General features: G+C 42.3%; 1 protein-coding gene and 1 non-coding gene across 6 annotated transcripts in view; both read right to left on the bottom strand.

Moving 5' to 3' along the window:
• LOC106856903 (putative RNA-binding protein Luc7-like 2) overlaps positions 1-19,196 on the bottom strand; it is a 32,010-nt gene extending 12,814 nt beyond the window's left edge. For 2 of the 5 annotated variants that reach the window (XM_014882604.2, XM_014882605.2), the window contains exons 1-2: positions 16,102-16,475; positions 6,313-6,407 (exon numbers count right to left, since the gene is read on the bottom strand). In XM_014882604.2, the coding sequence (XP_014738090.1) occupies positions 6,313-6,407; positions 16,102-16,162 (156 nt within the window). In that variant the 5' untranslated portion in view covers positions 16,163-16,475. Of the gene's footprint in view, positions 1-6,312; positions 6,408-6,835; positions 6,943-8,089; positions 8,111-16,101; positions 16,476-18,802; positions 18,924-19,014 lie in introns of those variants that run through there. The other 3 variants (XM_088165219.1, XM_088165218.1, XM_088165217.1) reach the window with 3 other exon arrangements.
• Positions 19,197-19,595: 399 nt separating this feature from the next.
• TRNAR-CCU (transfer RNA arginine (anticodon CCU)) lies at positions 19,596-19,668 on the bottom strand. The gene has a single exon. It is a non-coding gene; the product is annotated as a tRNA-Arg (tRNA).
• Between the last annotated feature and the right edge of the window lie 229 nt (positions 19,669-19,897).

Genomic DNA, 19,897 nt, shown 5'->3' with positions numbered 1-19,897 from the left:
CAGGGCAGTCTGATAAATAAGTAGCATAACAAAGAGCACAAGGTACAAGAGAAAACGATTCTTTATTATTAGTTTTGCTGCCGAAGAAATTACAATGTTGTTGGAACTGCTCCTTAACACAGCCTATACTAGTCCTGGGTAATCCTTTGAAAGTCTTCACAGAATTATTACTACAAAAGGTCTTTCATAGAAGTTCCATTAGCACACCCCAATGTAGAGATATAAAAAACCCACTATGTTTAAAACTCTTAAATAAGTTTACATATTAAACGCAAAAACAGGCTACAAAGCACTTCTCTTGGTGTAAGTTATGCAACATCAGGCAAAGACAACTCATCTTGGGGATGATTCATTACTGTCAAAAGTCTATGCTGGATCCTGACTGCCAAAAACCTTGACAAGCACAGAGCAGCTTATAGTATGATTTGGTTCATGGGTAGGTGCAAAGTAGAGGGGCAGCAGATGAAAATGGACAGAAGATACAGTAAGACACATTATTTGCCTTTTCCACAAGTCCACCTTGCAATTTGATGCCAAGACATGTCCTCCCCCCCAAAGGCAAAGAACAAGCATTGGTAGTCTGCTATTTAAAGATCAATCACATCTGAAACAGAAGATGGCTAGGAGGGAGAGTCATGCTCAGACACTGAGTTAATGGAAGGCTTGAAAAGAACAAATTTACACTGTTTTTTACTGTCTGTACATTGACTTTCAGACAGACTTACACTACTTAAAAGCGATTTACAGAGCAGTTCAGATGAACAGCACAAAGAAAGGTGAAAATATCCAAGTCCCCAGGCTAGACATAACTGAAGTTTTTTGAGTAAACTAAGCCATGCTTTGGGTCTTTTTGCAGTTTTCTGCACTTTTACTGAGATTGAAACCTGAAGAAAGCCTATACATTTGGAGACTCTTCATTGCAAATGAAAGTTATTGCTGAAGATTAGTCTACATAACCACATCCTTTTGCTATTGCTGAATTCTGCTGAAGAAACGAATGCCTTCTAGTACTGACCATTTTTTGCAATACTTTTTTATTTCTTAGTGTTAGATGGGCAATTAAAGCTGCTTGATTTCCTAGAGCTGAGGTTTATAAAACTGGTCTTGCATCCCAAAAAACTTTGTATTGAAATGATTTAGTAATAATTTTTGTCATCCCATCCACAAAATAGATGGAATGCCTTTGGTATAATAAAGAAATATGGATTACATATATTTTGTTTGCATAGTGCTGCTTCAATCAAATCAGGTACAAAAAATTACCACATTAATTGAGTTTGAATTGAAAAGGAAGAGCTGGCCAAGGATCTGGCAATAGACAATCTGTAGAGTTTATGTGCTAAATAAATGTGCACTGAGTAGCTGACAAATAACTGAATAGGAAACTTAACTCTGATGTGATGCTGTTTCTGGAATGTGACATTAAGGTGGAGTTTTTCCCCTCTTTTTCAGCTCTTGAGCTACCTACCTACCTAGCAAAATTCCTATTTTGGCACTTTTACAACTGCTATGAGTTCCGTTGACATCAGAAATTTGATTACTGAAAATACTCTAGAGACTGCAGAAAGAGAACAGAAAAGCTGAGGGTACTTAAAACACAAAGGGCTGATGTTGAGCCAAATATTGTGACACAGTAGCACAAACTATCAAATACCTGTAAAAACAGCAGGTATCTTTGGCAGGTTTTTGAAAGAAGATACTCTGGGCAGTGTTTATGTAAATATTTCTTTTTAGATATAAAGATACAAAAGCAGTTCATATTCAGCAACAGAATATCTTTTGTTTGTTTGCTTAGAAAGATCTGACATTGCTGAAAAATTGATATTGGAGGAACTAGATCTCTTCCTTTACCAAACTGTCAAGGCACTACAAGAGTCTGTATGAGAGCACTTACTACTGATAAGAAGCTGAAGACAGACTCTTTGCTGAAATCTTCCTAATTATGGAACTCATTCTTCAGCTGCACTAACAATTTTGTTTTGAACAAATTTCTAGACATGTGATAAAGCCCATCTTTCTTGTAAGCAACACATATTTAGAAGGGGACTTTAGTTCTGACTCCACTAAGAGTTAACTTTTGTAGGACTTCACTAGCAGGCAAGAAATGCTGAGCAAAAAAGATGCAGAAATTATTAAGTCCTTAGTAACCACTGAATTCCAGATATCTTCTGAAGTATAATACTTGTTAAAAGACATATCTCCATGTAACCATACACTCACTTCTAAAGACTTCAACTTGTTAGAATAAATCTTCACTACTAAAACGATCAGCAGTCTTTCTTATTATTAAATGAGATATTTCAGTGTTTACATAATATTTGTTCTTACTGTCTGACTATAAAATATATTAACACTGAAATTGATAACCATGCAGAAAGTAACAACCACCCCTTCACCTCAATAAATTAAACCCACTAAAATGGAATGTGGTATGATCAGTTCACCTTCCTGGTGTTGGCCAAAGAAATTAAGAATACATTTCAGGAGATTGCCATGATCACTTGAGAGGACCACAGTGCACTTTACAATTCATCACCACTGGCTTGAAGGCTTCAAACTGAGGTAGCTTATGCAAGCCTAATTTAATTTGATTTGCTAAGATGAAGCAGTTCACATGATCGAATTAGTCCTGAACTGAAAAGCTGATACCCTCAGACACAATGCCTTCTTACAGCTTCTAATGTTTTTCCAGAAGTACAACAAAATCAGTCACACCCCAACACCAAGTTTTAAGCATGCAAATAGTTCCACAGCCAGTGAGACTACTGGCAAATAAATCAACTACAGATTAAAACTCCTTACTAACACCTATCTGCATATGTGTGAACTATCCAAACTTCTCTTACACAGTAAAACAAGATAGAGACAGTACATTCAGTGAGCCTAAATGGATTCAGGCCACCATGAGAGGGATACCCATGGGCAGGTGAACTCCATCTTTTTCTAGGCTCCACTGCTAGGTACCTTCTGACTTCAGTGCGAGCTTCAACACCCAGCTCCTCAGCTGAAATCTAAATTTAGATGTCTTAATCTAGAGCTGAATTCCACTCCTAATAAGATTAAAGTTAATAATGTGTTCAAATATATTGCTAAACCGAGGTCTTGATTAATGTGGTTTTAGTCAGTAAGAGTCCTGAAGAGCTTCATGCAATAAATTTAGGAGCATCTAGAGATATGCTTAACTGCAGGGTGAGCCAACAGAGCCTATTTTCAGGTCTGTAATAAATAAAATGCAAGAAGTAACTTTTCTCAACAAATACACATAAATACGAAGTTAATTCACTGAGCAGATAGTTTCTGAACCATCATTTGCAAGACCACGTATAGTATTTGTGAAACTTTTTTCATCAGGGAAGCACAATCAAGTTGATAAGAAAGCCAGATTAATGCAGAAGTGTTGAGATTTTCAAAGACAGCTACTTGAGTTAAAACTGTTCAGGACATTGCTACTTAATAATAACAACCTTATTGAAGGTATTAGTTTTACATCTTCCCACCTTGTCATTTTCATTAGTCCTCTGCTATTCATTCAGAAATATACAAAGAGAGAGAAAACACACACATATTGTAAAACCTGTGCAGAAAACAGCAGAGACCTTAGTTACATCCAGAGAATATTGCTTAACAGTTTAGTACCATTATGGGGACATCTGACTCCTACACATGCAGCTTCGGTCCCCAGTCTCATAGTATGGATAAACAAATACTTTCGTAAAGAAAAAAACCAAACACCCAGAAACAAAAACCCACCCCAAAGCAAAACAACCAAAAAACTCACAAATCTTATCATCAGCAATCATTAAGGGTAAAAGTAACAGTGTTAACCCTGTAAGGCAAAAAACCCCAAAAATCGCTAGCTCTAGGAAAATTATTCAGTGTCTCATCAGCCAAGTTTTAGTCTTACTAAATTCTCATTATAAAATTTTCAGCTCAAAATGACTGAGCAAATTCTTAAATCACTGACTTATATGTGCAAACTGGTGTCCACATGATCATTAATACAAAATCACCTCCACCAGGCAGACACTTCTGACTGCTCGACTTGAAATTTAAAAGTCTACAAACACAGAAACTTAGTAGCACAAAATCATATCAATAAATAAAATCCTTAAACAAAAAGTGTGCACACACTGCCTTTACCAATACATACTGCAACCCGAGGAACATGGGTTTTTATTATCAAGGGAAATCAAAGCCTTTGCAGAGTTTTAGGAATTAGACCATTAGGGGAAAGAACACACTAAAATAACAGGGCCTACTCATATGAATCACTTTGTTTGTCTTGTGCTATCTGTGAATGTCCTCCTTGAGTGCTTTTAAAAGAGTGGGTAGACTAAAGATGTATAGAAGTCTGCATTTTGCAGACAGGAACAGTAATAAACAGTACCCAGGAATTGTAGATCATCCTGTGACACACAAATAAAAGGCAATTCATATCCAATATTTTACTGATAATCTAGTCAATGTAGACCTCATACAATGTCCCCAGAGGACTTACTCTTTCAGGAGCATTCAGGGGCTTGAATTAAAAAAAAAGTCACTCAACTTTTTTTACAAGGTCTTGAATGCAAAGATGGATCAAGATCTTCCTAATCAAAACTCTGGAGAACACAGTCATTTTCTAAATCAGTGACAAACTGTTCAGTAAGACTCCATGCTTCCTGCCCTTTTAAAGACTGCTGTTAAGATTCCTGCAAATCTATGACCAGGTAAAGAGCACAACATAACACAGCACAGGTAAAGCCTGTCTTCCCTTTCTACTATTCCCACTAAAAGGATTAAACTAGTCACTGCTTTTCTGCACCCAGATTTACATTGTGGAACACATTTTCTGGTATGATGACTAATTGAGGAAGGAAAAGACTGATATTCTCTAAAGAAGCAGTTTCATTTAGTATTCCAAGAGCTGCAGCAGACTGTGGTATGAGACTGAAGAAAACTTCCAGTGAGGACTTAAACTGTGTCAGCTGCCCCAGCCCACACGGCTGACCTGCAGCACAAGAGGCGCTGCTGCACAACACCTACGACTTTTGTAGTTCTGAAGATAAACATTTCTTTACTTACAGCTGTTACAGAAATCTTTGTTTACAGAAATTGGACCACAATAAAAAGCTGTCAAACAAATCTTTGACAAGTTTCGTCTTGTGGATGATGACCAATGCCTTTGTATGTTTTGATGGCATACCAGTATGTCCCAAATCTCCCCCAATCAGGAGTTATTTTGCTCACCACACAACCAGAGCACCATCCAACATAAGAGACAGGTGAAAATAAATTCTTCTTCCTTTTCCCCCATTTTGTTTGGGCAGTAATGCAGAAAACAGTTCAAAATAAAACTATATATACATTGATACACAATACTGCTTCAAATAATCCTTCAGACAGATTTTCCAGTACCTATTTTCCCCAGTGCCAAAGGGTAACAAAATGTGCCAACATCAGTGAAAAAAGCTACTCTAGCAGCATTAAGAACAGTAGGCACGTGGGACCCTATGTATCATCATACATATATCTCTCAATTATTCTCATCACCAAACATTAGGTTAAATAATCAATGAAACATTACTCACGTGCCTTTCACAAAAAATAAGCCACCTTAAACAAGGATCACAAAGTAATGCACAAGCACACTGACAAAGCTACTGACATGTTTTTAAACCCCTTGTTTCCTGTGCTCAGACAGTGGAACTTCTACTCCAGAGTACATAAAAGCCCACTTCAAACGAGCTACTAATATGCCATAAATGAAGATTAAAAATTCCTTTGGAATTTATGACAATGGCACGGTAACTGGATATTGTATAGTATCACTATCATATTAAACGGACCTCAACTTTTAGAAATTCAATTATTTGAACTTTCAATTATTTTCATTAAAATATTTCTGAAGAGAGAAAAATCTCTGTACTCCTCTATACAAATACATGTGAAATACTTTCCCACTACAATATACATTTTCAAGAAAGTAATATCGTAACTTATGCATACCATAGATTTTATTTCTTTCTATTGCTTGTGACTGTACCACTGTAAGGCCACTCTGCTATAGTGCAATTCATGTATGTACTGTTATGTGGCGTTTTATGTTACAGTACACAATGAAATTTGGGTAATAATTACCATACAGAACAGAAGAATTCTAAAAATTAACTTCAGAACCCATAAATTAGCTGTTTATGAAAGTTCCTCTGAACTACCAGAGAGTGCCAGATAACCACTGAAAACCATGAAATTTAAGGAAACACTACAAAGAACAAATATAATTCAATTTCTCCACTTTTATCTAAATAAACACGAGATTTAGCTACATACAGTTCCAGAGAGCACATCATGAGGGCAGCAGTTGAGAAGGTGGCTCTTGCACACTCGGTCATCACTGAATTTGATTCGCTGACGGGTCGTGTCACCTGCAATATAGAAATCAGCACATTCCAGGTCAGAAATCTGCAGCAGTCAGACATGTTCTGCAGGCTACATGCAAAGCGTTAACAGTGCCCTGTCACATACTGAAGATCTATGGAAACTACAACTCAAAACACTCTATGCTTCTTTGTCAAATAACACCAAAAACACAAATGTGTTTTAATGCTCTATAATGCTATTTAAAAATCCTCTCACACTTCCCCTTCAAAAATGCAGCAGGAAAAGTGCTTGAAACAAGAAAGTCAGTATTAGCTTAAAAACACTTTGGTACAATAGCATTTGTTAAATGAGCTATATAATGCTCTGTTCAGACTTTGCATGAAATAGTGACGTATTTCTAGGCAAGAATTAGCATTTCAAAGCAGCCTCATAAACACAAAGTGATACACATTGAGTCTTCACCAAATCCCACCTGATACTCATTTATGATTTTGCTCTTGGATGCAATGCACCCTTTAACATCTGATGGGAGTGGCATAAAGAGTTGGCAGAAGAATGATTTTAAATGCTTACAAACCTGAAAAAAAAAGATCAGTCAAACATACGGGCATAGCCTATATGCAAAATATTTTCGAGGTGTTTGCATACCTCCACATGATAAACCTTTTTTTCTTTTTTCTTCTACATGCTGTTTGTTGGGCTGGAACATCTTAATTAAATCTTCATCGTGGCAGGTTGCAGCTCCTGCATCAGCAGAAGCATCAACCTGCCCAGACCCTGAGGTCCAATTGCAAGTTTAAATAACCCCTTCTTGGAGCAAGACCTGAAGTCTTCAGAACAAAGTCAACAGCTGGTATTCTGGGGATGAGGGCTGAATCTGTTTCCCTTTGAGTCGTAACATAATTGTCACTGTTTGTAATTCAGAAGAGAGATCACTGCAACGGCTCTCTTCTCATTAAAACACAGGCATGATAAAACACCTCAAACTCTCTAAGGATGCAGCCTTTTTTTAAAAAACATAACAATTTTATATGATCTCTTATCATTGAAAACCTACTGGTGAATTACTGAAGCAAGAAGGGCTGCTGGGAGAAAAGGTGACACACAGTGAGCTCAGATAGCAGCCTCTTCCATTTCATCAAATATTTTAAAGAGTGTAGATATATTTTGCAGTTATTGGGTTTTTTATGGCTTCATAATTTGAAACTCTAAACTAGATTTGAAACAATTCAAGAAGCCACATTCATTACTGAAGTTAACTACAACAACAGAGAAATAAAAAACCCGTGTAGTTTTAGACAAACCTTTCTTGCTATTATGTAATCAGATTTTAAAATATCCGTTCTATGTATAGGATGCTAATACATAACATTTTCAGATGGGCCATGTTTCAGATTATTAAGTAAACAAAAGCTTTCATAAACAACACATGCTTAATTTGCCTGCAGGATACAACAGGTATAACCTGTAACTCACACACCAAGGAGCTTCAAAGCAGTTCAACAATAGGTTTTCTAGAGGGCAACCTTACTGCTTGGTTATACCTACACTACTTAAAATGGAGAATAATCCCTTTGTAATCATGCCTGCTACTGCAGTAAAGAGTTCTGCACTTCTTTTTGGGTTTTTTTTCTTCTTTTTAGGAGGTGGATCTTTATTTTTTTAAACACATAACTGCGTTTGTTCCACATTCATTAACACATCTGAAAAGTTATTGATAACTCACGGCTCGGCGAATGCGGGGCCTTTCTGACACTCCCTTGCAGATTGATGTAGGCAGGCAAAGATACATTGAACCTTTATAAATAAAACAAGGGGCCAGATTGTTCAGTTTGTATAGAATAATAGACTCTGCCAGCAATTTTAACACAGCATCTAGAAATACATGTTGACTGTAAAGATTCTTCCAAATAAAGACACATCAACAAAATAAAGAAAAGTATTTAAATAAAACCCCACAGCTGATGGCCTAATAGCAGTAACCTATCAGGAGTCAAGGAGTTACCAAGACCAGAAAATTGCTGAAAAGCTCAGGTTCCTTAAGTAAAGTTGGCAAACAGTATTTTCAGACATTACTCCAAATAGCTTTTTCCACATCTCTACCACAACTAAGTACTGATTCTACAGCTGAAATACAGTATTTTTTCATCAAAGTGGCTAGCATGATAATCACAACTACCAACCCAAGGAAGACAGCATAAAGGGGAAAAAGAAAGTGGCAGCAGCTGATCAACAACAGCCTCAAAGATACTTTACACATTTGTATTTGTACTTTAAACATTCATTCTTTCTGCACTGTGCCTTTTAGAAAGGTTTCCTTACAAATGATTGGGGTATTTACATTTTCTTTCCTACAAAAAGCAATTTTATACATTTGCATTTCTTTTTAATATATGCTGTTTCAGAAGGAAAAGTTTATCAAAAAGAAAAGGTGCCATATACCACATTCTAACAGTGACTGACTGTTACATCCCTCTGGCAGCTCATTCGCAAGTCTGATAGCCTCAGAAAAAAATGCTTTTATTTCTTCATGAATTTTGTGAGCTCCGATATTCCTAAATAGTGCACACTTCTTGGCAAAGACAGAAGATTTATTCTGCTGCTGACCTACAGATGAATCATCCTGAGTGGGTGATGGCCTGGGACCTACACAGGCTGCTGGGGTGGGGAGGAAAGAATAAAATCTATGGATCCATCCACTAGGCACCTGTAACTCCGCCTACAGCAAGTGAGATTTATGTAAATGCCTTCTAAGAACTAAAACAACACAAACAGATGTGTTCTTAAGCCAAGAACTTCTCCAATACAGCAGGTAACCAAGGTGCTACTTCTGCTTGTCAAACTGTAGGGAAGTTGAGACCTTTTCTGTACTGTCAAACAAACAAGTGAACGCTAAATCTAAATACTGAGTATAAAAAAAAAGGCTTTATACATTCTGGAATAAGAAAATCATAAACCCAAGCAACAAGTAGCTGCAGTCACCTAAGTTTTAGAAATATTCTTGAGCATTTATGAAGAGGACACTATCACTGATATTTCAGACCTTATTACAAATTCTATTTTAATAGCTAAATTATGAAATTAGCTCAGAATAGCAATTTATTTAACCCTGCCTCTGAAGAATAGCAGAATATTCAACTACTTGATCTTTAAGATTCATGCTCATTAAAAAAATGAAAGCAATTTACCAGGGTATTACAGGAGTCAACATCTATTACTGTAAGCCATCCCTGTGCTTCCAATTAGATTTTTCCACTAAAAGAAAAATCATGTGGTTGATAAAATTTATATGGAGAAAAGACAAATTTTCCCCAAGAAGCATCAGCTTTAGTTTTACTTAAAGTACCTGTCCCAAACCACATTCCTCTAAGAGATTACTTCCCTCGTAAACAGAGGACTTTGAAACAGAACTGAAAAGAAAAAAAGCAAAACACCAAGGAAACTTCTATACTTGCACATTTCATATCCTTTACAAGCATAAGGAAACTAAGATACACAAATATTCAAGAGATTATGGCAGTAATGCAAACTTTCTAAAGGGAGTTTTCCATTTTCTATAAAACATACTGACTATAAAATTAACATTAATATTCAAGACCAGTGCATACTTCTGATTAAGGAACATCCGGAGGTTAAGCTTACAATATGCACTTGTACTACACAATTCACTTTGAACTCCCAAGTCTAATCTATTAACAAGCCACCACAACGTCATTCCTGTTCAGTGTATTTTAATCACAAACCAGCAGAATGAACACTTATGTATTGACAGTGCTTAGCACAGTAACATGCTTATAACAATGACTTCTTTGACCCAGCATCTCTTACAATTCTGATGTACCCTAATACAGTACTGTCAACAATCCCAAAGCACTGATGAGAATTACTCTTTATAATCCAACTGTAACCTCTAATTGTAAACCAGTGGTGCAACCTATGCAAAGGAAACAAAGTGAATTTTCATTTTCATGCTGCTGACTTTCTGAATTAACATACATCAACAAAAAACGGTTAACTTCCACTCACATTTTTGAAGTATGAGTCCCAACATGTTGGCAAGGGACTCCCAAAGCTTCACTCAAGGAGAGCTACTAACTGGGTGGAGTATGTGTTTAAAAACTGTATCATATTCCACCCGCAAAGCAACCCCTGTCTAACCAGTACCCAACACCATTATTTAATTGAGGCTTAGCAGGCACAGAAGATCCTGTTCCTGCTGCACAGTGAACGGGCAACTTATTGTTACTCTTGCCACTAACACTGGACATGGTCTGATCCTAACACTTTTAGAATAATATATATTTCTAACCAGGACTGCTTCTGTTTTACATCATCACTGAAGCAACACTAATGAATGCAGAATATAATGAAACCATCCTTTAGCTAATGCATTACAAGTGGAACAAATAAAGAATGGTTTTCCTTGAGGTATGAATATGCTCATTTGCTTCTTCATAAATGCCAATTTAGACAGTATCAAGTACAGAGTAAGTCCTCAAGTCCTTCACTGTTCCCATCACTCTTAAGGTCTAATCTATCAGAACTTTATAACAAAGCCAGAAAACACAGACAATTCACTAAACAGTCATTGCTCTTAAAATCTGGTCGCTCCTGATTGACAAATAAAGCACCTTTCCATGAAGTTTGTGTGTTGCGACTACTTTCAGAATTCTGAGCTGGTTTCAGTTCAAGACTTTGAGGAGGTTTTGCAGAAATTCCTGTATAAGAGATATTTTTCTCTGCCTTTGCTGCTGCTATGTATTTGAAAGCAGAGCTCTCAAAAGAGGCTCTTGGCTCCCTAGCCTGGCTCTCAGCCTGCAGCTACACAAATGGCTACAGAACCCTCAACAACCATCTATCAAAGCTTAAACACACATACCACCTTCTACCTCCAAGCAAAGTGGAAACCAAAATCTGCCTAACCCTGCAAATACCAACATCAACGCTCCACCCATTGTTAAGTACACAGAAATTCTTCAATAATCCCGTACTAGAACAAAGAAGTTAAAAAATGGGTTGCAAGTTCTAGATTACACCTCTGTTATATAAAGTGTGCCACCAAACACAGGATGACTAAAATAAGCACAGGAGTGCCACTTCAATGAGGACTGAAAAGTCGCACATTACTAACCACTACTAAGGATAACTGAAGCACAACCCAGAAAAACCAGTTAGAATGTGAACAGATGCAAAAAGATGCGTAAGCTTCAAAGGCAGAAAAAGACGATCTACAACAAGAAGAGTGTGTTTGCTAGTAACAGGTGAAGAACCGAGTTAAAGACTTCAAACACAGCAGCTCAGCTCAAAAAGCTAGCAGGTGAAGCAAAAGGAGGTGCTGAGTGGCACTTCATACATACAGCTTCTGTCTAAAGGCTCCAGAGATTTTTTCTCCTAGTCACATAGCACGGTATTTGCTAGGATGCTTGGGAGAACTTTTTCATTACCGCATGTAAGTCTCAGAAACAAGCACAAATTTACCTATCTCACAAGAGAATCTAATTAACTTTGCTAGATTTCCGTATTTCTAGACTGTAGTCTAATTTTGAAGTGGTGGCAATTATTTTAACAACACAAACCACCACCACATTTCTTTGCAACAGTCAAGTTTTAGCAGTTTCAAGACGTTGTGGCACCAGGGCCATTGGGACCTGTTGTGTCTGCACTGCTGTCACAAGTAATGATCCTGCTTCACCCTCTGCTTCCAACCAATTGGTCAGGCTGACTCCAGCCCTCACTCCTGCAGCAAGGCAGAGCCCATAACTGACCTGGTGGAAAATGAAATACTTGGGCAAGATAAGATGATTCAAGATAAATTGGGATCTTTCCCATCAGGCCTTTAACAGAAAACTTTTCAATCTTTGCCCATGTGAACTACATTCTGGGGAAAAAACACAAAACTAAAAAAATCCTGGGGATATTAATATCAATTGTTAACATTTCACTCAATTTATAGTTACGATCCTATCTGTAAGGTTCACTCCTGTTTTCTGGAGAACAGGGATGGCAAATGCGGGGTTTGCCTAAGCATTTTATTAAAAAAGTTTACTCAATTTTACAGTGGAGAAACAGTATTTTAAAAAATAAAAGTCGTACTTTTCTATGTGCAATGTACTCCTAAATTACAAATTCCTGCAGCTCTGGCCAACGACAAAAAATTCAACTTGAACTAACCTTTTAACTATTCACATATTAAATAAAAACTCCTTTAGTTTAAATCTTAACACTAAAAAAACCCCAAAAACATTAATATATTAAGTACATAAGATTAGCACCTGGTTTTCAGCACTACTTATTTCTCAATATTTGGAAAACGTCTATTATATATTCAGTAATTTATATTTAAAGCCTTTCTAGGTATGGCAGGTTATCAGTACTTGAAATGCCATTTTCAGAGATTTTTTTCAGCCTGCAGTCATGACTATATTAAAAGACCTTAGCTTTTCACTAGCATTGAAATGAAAGTTGTTTTTTTTTTTTTTTTAAATTTTGGTACAGTCCACATCCAATTCAGCTTTCCACTTGTCAGAGGAGTGCGCAAGAGAAGGTTAACCTAGGTAATATGCAACGTATTTTTAAAAACCCACGTGCTTTTAAATAATAATTAATACATGTCTTTCCTAGGTGTGTAAAAGAACCTCCTGCCATTCAGACATTTATTTGTATTGACATCACCAACACAACTGCTTTTCAGATAACCCAGACGTATTCTAAGAACTGCAACTCGCTGGCAAGTCCCGCGAAGCGCCTGCCAAGTCCCCTCGGTTTCCCTCTGTGTCAGGAGTGTGTCACATGAGCAAAGGCAGGCACGGAGCGGGGGGCGCGGGGCCAAGAGGCCGCCGAGCCCCAATCCTGGCAGGTACCAGGCAGCCGGTGATGCCGTGTGACTGCAAGCGCATCTGCCCTGCTGCCCAAGCCCAGCCAGGGAGGAAGAAGGCTGCCAAAGGCAGGAAGCTCTCAGCTGTCCCTGCCCACAAGCACAGGGGCCCTCTGGGAAAGGGCACAGCCAGGGCAGGCCGGGAGCAGCTTTGGATGGCAGCCCTGTCTGACATGAGAAGAGTCCTCTCGAAAACAGATCATTTTTCATGAATATTCTTACAGCTTAGTGGGTATTTTCTGAATCACTGTGACCAATACGGAACTGTGCTTTCTAGGTGTTCTCGGAGCTTAACAGGAAATCCATAAAAACACTTAATCACTACATCTTCCAGGCTTTTCTATTCTGGCCCTAGGGACACCAGTTATAATGAGTGTGCACACTGTCCCACAAATTACAGCCTACAGCTCGTCTCCTAAAACCATGTTTGAGCATCTCATTGTGGAATTTTCAAAACATTTTCAGAGCATGTTCACATTTTTTTACAAATGATACTATAATCTAAAAGGAGAAAAAAAACCCCAAACCAGAAAACCCCTACATATATTCAGGCATGGCCACTGGTATTAAATTTACCTCTGAGTTTTTTTCTATTCCCACTGAACAGATCAAATGCTTGATCTACCTGTTCTAAAATGGGTAAGATTTTTAAGCCTTCATATTCTAGGCTTCTAAAAAAAAAAAACCCTGAACAAGACAAAAACACCTACCAGATTTTGTAAAGCATAAAACTAAGAAGGCCTTTGATAATACTGAACAATATAAAACAAAAACACTGCCCAGGAAAGATTATTTTTTCAGAAATTCTATTGCATTTTAAACTCTATTGTGCTGCCAGGCAGAGTAAAATCAAAGGCAATGGGGACAAGTGGAGAAATTAAAGTTCTGATCTACCAAGAAATAAAAAAAAATTGGCACATTCTAATAAAAACCTGCAATTTGCATGTTAACAGAAATAGACTATTTGTCAAAGGAAATACAAATATTTAAAAAAACTAATGACTCCAAACCCCACTATTCTCAAGGTTAGCAATATTTCAATGACCTTGAGCCTGGCCTTGGATTTATTAAGTATCAGTTCTGCAAAAAAAGGTTCATTTTCAATCCCTGTGTACAATTCAGTTTAAATGATGCTCCAGCTCCCTGGACTTATTTTTTTTTTATTAGAATGGTGTTACACAGAGATCTTCAATCCTATCACGGAAGCCGATTTTAGAAATGCTCCTTTCTGCTTATCCTTCCCCCTCCTGCCCATTTTGTTTAAACGCTTCCTTTCTAGCCAGTTAGTTTCTGAACAGTTCAGCACATGTGGTTTAGGAATTACAGGGTGAGCATAAGGGGGGGAATACAACCATCTACAGAATAACTGCCTTCTTACAAAACCAGAGAAAATATAGCCTGAAATGGCTTTTCCTGGTTTAGATTTTAGTCACTTAACATTTCTGGGCAGTTGTCTCAAGTAAATCACACTCTTCTCCCACCATCCAACAGAAAATTCCGTCAGAAACTGAAACAGCTCCTCCGCCTCCCCTTAAGCCTCCTATGTAGTCTTAGGGTAGCACTGAGACAGCGATCTGGGTACCAACACTGGGAAGACTTGAGTTTCATAAGCACAATGTTACTTTGCCAAGCACTCAGACATACGCAGCCACAACGGGAAGTATTGGAAAATCTTTTGGAGGAAGACAGAACCACCCCAAATTAGATCCTATATGACAACTTACTAAACACCCTTACTCTGGAAGACAATCTTTGCAGAACAGTAATTCAGAACTCAGCAGAAAGCCTTGACGATACAAGGAGCATACCTAAACCCGTTACATTTATTCAAAATTCCAGATTATACTAAAAAAAGCCGTCATATCACATTAGCCCAGTACCAAGAGACGATCAGGACATACAAGGTATGTCCCACTTCCCACATCCTACTCGGTGCATGGGGAAACAGGTAACCGTTAAGTCAACACCAAGTTTCAGCAGCACAACAAGCCTGCAAGAGTGAGTACAGACTGAGTACCACATGCAGAACATGTAAATTATCGCTAATTGCTGCCTACCCTCGGGTGCAGTATTCTCTTGTTTTGTAAGTTAAGAACTGCACAGCATAACTGGAACTGCTCTTTTCTAGCAGCCTCCCCAACTATCTGGATTTACGGGCGAGTGCCAGTTCAGACTTTCAAGCTGACCGACAAAAACTGCGGGAAGCTTTACGCAGCAATACTCTTCACTGTGTGATCACAGAGCGATCTGAAACCTGACCGTACACCTCGTATCTTTCTCTGGGTATGACTGCCTCCAGGTGTTAAGCTTTTACTTGGCTGTTTAGGGCTTGTTTTTAAAAGAGTTTGTCCACTTGGGTCAATCCCATATTGAAACGGAAACAACGGCCATACTCGCCTGCTGACTGACACAATGGTTTGGGCCAGAATTTAGACAAACCTATAACGACACAAAACCCCACCCTGCTCTACTGAAGGGACTGTTGGCTTAGGGGCCTTCTTTGCTTCGCTGTGTCCTCCCCTCAATGATCAGAATCTCGCAAGCTTGTGTGCCCCCTCTACGGTGACCGCGCGGGAAGCCAGTGCGCCGCGGACACCGCCAGCAGCGGGTCTCCAACGGCAGCAGGACCGCCAGCGCGGCCGCCCGGACAGCAGCCGGCGCCGGTAGCTCCGCGGGGGGAGGCGGTGCCCGGCTCCCCCCACCCCGCCGCGGACGGCCCCGGCAGCCCCGCCCCGCGGGGGGTGCGGGGAACGGGCCTCGGGCCTGCCAATCACGGCGAACACCGCCCGCTACCGCCGCGACCTCCGGGGCTGCGGCGGCTCCGCCCCCCCCTCCCCGCCTCGCCGCGGCCGGGGGGCACTTACCGTCCCGGGACGTGCCCATAAGCTGGTCCAGCATGGCGCGCATCTGGGCCTGCGCCGACATCTTGAGCGCGGGGGGAGCCGGCGCAGCCCGGCCGAGTCACGCCGACAGCGGCCTACAAGGCCCGAGGCGCGGCGGGCGCTCGGCCCTGCCCCTCGCGTCACGGGCGGGGCCGCTCCCCCGCGGCCGCGGGGGGAGGGAGGGAGCTGGCCTGCTCCCGCCTGGCTTTCCCGGTGGGAAGCGGAGCGGGAAACTCGCCTCGCGCCGGACCCGGTGCCGCTGCCTCGCGCCCCCACACGTTCCCTTACTCCCGCTCCCTCCCGCGCCCGCCACGCGCGCGCGCCGGCGGGAACGGAAACCTGCGCGCACGCGCTCTGCGGTCCTTCGTCCGCTCCGCGACGTCAGCGCGGACGGGTCTCGGCGCTCGCCCATTGGCCACGGCCCGCGCCGCTCGGCCAGTGACGCACCGCGCGGCGAGGCTGCTGATTGGGCCGCCGGGCTGGGCCCTCGGGGCACGCTGATTGGCCAAGGAGGCCCGCGTGGCCGATGTGACGTAACGGTCTCCGGGTCAGCGGCGGCGCCCGGCGGGGCGGGGGCCCCGAGCGGCCCCGGGAGCGCCCCGTGGGGACAGCTCTTGCCTGGGGACAATTCCTTCTTGGACTGACTTGCAGCACCATTACAACGGCTCCTGCTGCTCACAAGTGCCGGGTGCAGTCGTGGTGAGACTGTAAGACTCCGCTTATTGGAGAACCTCCCGTAAAACTGAGGCTACTGCCATGTGTGGCTGACAACTTAAAAAGCACCAAGATCCATTAAAAAAAAAATCCTGAATTTTGCCCATGTTATCGCCTGCATTTTGTGACTCTCCCTTTGTCAACCGTCGTGTTGCCATCTAGTGCCCAAAACCCGTCACAAAGATCGGTTCTAGTCGTCCACAAGCGTTGTCGTCTTCAAGGTTAACTCCGTACGAGTGAAAAAAGGCAACACGCAACCTCCCCTAACAATAACCTCCTCACCCCAATCTGCATTTTAGGACTTGCAGAGAAGATGCTTTTCTGTAACACGTTCAGGAAAATTCTCTACCCAGTGCCCTTCAGCTAATTAGAATATGTCCTTGCTTTGCTTTTTTATTTAAAATCCAAATTTACTTTAGTTAGTCATCACTTTGGATTGGCGGGGAAGTAAATGGAAGAGACACCAATGCTTGTTAGAACTGCCTATTTAGTACCTTGATATGCTTAGGGGAAATTGAGAAATTTTAGCAGCTATTTACACCAACACCATACACACTTTAACACCTTCTACTCTTTAAATAGCATCTGTGTCTGGCCAAATGATTGCTTGCTTTTTTTTTTAATTTCCATTTTCATTAAATAACACAGAACAAGCAGTGGATCATAGCCATTCTCAGTGTGTGGTGACCCTGAATCTACTCAGCTGAAAATATATTGATACTTCCCCATCCATTATATATCAACACTTTTCAAAAAAACCACCATTTAACTAGTGAGATACTGTAAGACTTGCAAACTGATATTCTGGCCAACAGAATCCTAAAACTTGTAGTTCACATCTCCTTATCTTACCTGAGCAGCCCAAATCTCCCAGGTTTTACGGATCCATTGTGGATTCCATCCACTATACTGTGGGGATTAAATCACCCCCAAATTTTAAATACAGGAGAAGGAAGAAGTAGGCTTAGATAAACTGATTCTCTTTGCAATGGTTTTCTGACAGAACACATTGTTTCCCCAGCAAACACACTCTTTTCTTAGAGTTGTTTCAAGCTTCTGCCCAGGTAAACATCCCCATTTTTAGCCATTTAAAGTGGTTCTTGATACAGATTTTTTATATATCTTGTTCCTGTGAACAGTAACAACTCAAGACCTTTTATAAAAAGAAACTCACTGCTCCAGGTTCGCGAGATGAGGGAGAAAACGCAGTCCCATTTGTGTACCTCGTGTATGTACCTCGTCTGACTGGCTACAGTCAATTCCCTTCAACTTTTCTGAGATTCAGTGGGTGAGGGCAGCACAGGAAGCCGGCAGTCGCACAGCTGACTTTTCAGGGACACTGAGAAACGTTTAATTCATTAAGAATTTATCTCCCTGAATCGCTACTGCTCACTCACCGCCATAATAAAAAACAAAATCTTTCAAGATGGAAGAGGTTTGTACTACTGCAGTGCTCTCCAGAATCCACATATGCTCCATAGAAGAAACCTTTGTTCTTGGGAGAGTAGGAAATTCCACATACACTGAAAATGGCTGGAAAATGCTTCAGTAAACACTGGACAAATTCTCTCACCTACCGCTTTTGGATCACGTGGGGAACCACGAACTCCGGCAGCCCCTTAGACAAGCATTTCATCAGTAAAGGCTGACATGTTTTTCCACTACAAACAACCTCTCTGTCAACCCGTGGAAGGGTGCCCGTCACAACACACATTCACAAGGACGGGAAGGCCGTCTAGGAAGCCTGATAAAGGGAGAGTGGGTTGTTTCCAGTTATGTCTTTCATACCATAACCTAAAACTCACAAAAGGCACCTGCTACAGAACCCAGCTCATTCCAGTAGCTCTAGGATATTTATTTATTGAGAGATAAACGTTGAACAGAGCAGTCCCGTCTCAGCCCTTCCCTCCCGGCTGCTGAGGCAGTCTGAATCCCACCAGTCCGGCGACCTCCTGGGGCGAGCGCTCGCCCTTGCCGTGGTACTCGCGGTGCAGGGCCTCATGCTCCCGGACGCTGCGGAGCAGGCACAGGTAGGTGGCGGCCTGGAAGTGCAGCTCCTGCTGGGCCCGGCACAGCTTCTCGCTGGTCACCTGCGGGGAGCGGCGGTCAGGGCGGCGCCGAGGCTCCGCCGAGCCCCGGGGGCTGCCCGGGCAGGGGTGGGCAGGGGAATCCCGCGCGTACCCGGTGCGCGCGGAAGGCCGAGAGCACGTGGCGATAGGCGGGGCTGTCGCGATAGGAGCGGCCGGCGGCGTGCCGCAGCTCGCGCAGGAGCGCGCGCAGGCTGCGCAGCGGGGCTCCCAGCGCCGCCATCTTCCGACCCGCGCGAGTCCAATCGAGCGCCGCCCCCGGGCCTCCCCTTCGCGCCCCGGCAGTGCGGGCAGTCGAGCGCCGAGGGATCGATCGCCTTCTCCTACTCTCTGCCGCCCTCCCCCGCCATTGCAACCCTCGCTGGTCAAGCGCCGGCGGTCGAGCGGGGAGGGCAGGGCGTGCCCCCTCACGCCGGGCCCTACGTCCCGTCGCAAGCCTGTGGTAACGGAGCGGAAGTACCGGAACCCCTCCGAGACGCGTATCATATGGCGGGAAACCGAGTTGGGCAGCGGACGCGTCCCCGCGAGTTTCTGGAGTCGCCGGTTTAAAAGGCGCTTCGGTGCCGCTGCAGCCCGAAGGGAACGCCCAAGAAGCCCGGGAGCCGCAGACCCGAAGCAGGCGGCGGCTCACCGGCGTCTGGAGAGGCGACGCGGCTCGAGTACAAAAAAAGCACCCACCCCAGATGGGACTCGAACCCACAATCCCTGGCTTAGGAGGCCAATGCCTTATCCATTAGGCCACTGGGGCTGCCACGACAAATCGCTGTCTGCGTGCTTACTTATCTCCTGTCCCCGCCCCTTTTCCTTTTACGGAGTGCGTCGGAGGCCGCTGATTGGGCAGCGCCGCCCGGAGCGGCTGCCGCGCGGCCCCCTGGGAGCGGGGGGTGAGGCGGGGCCGCGGCGCCTCAATGGGGTTGCGAGGTTGCGCTTCGGAACGAGGTGATGTTCCCGCAGGGAAGAACTCCTTCCATACCGAC

Source organism: Sturnus vulgaris, chromosome 5, assembly GCF_052056855.1.
Source record: "Sturnus vulgaris isolate bStuVul1 chromosome 5, bStuVul1.hap1, whole genome shotgun sequence".
Classification (NCBI taxonomy): domain Eukaryota; kingdom Metazoa; phylum Chordata; class Aves; order Passeriformes; family Sturnidae; genus Sturnus; species Sturnus vulgaris.
The sequence above is the reverse complement of the archived record's forward strand: the minus strand, read 5'-3'. Positions and strand labels throughout refer to the sequence as shown.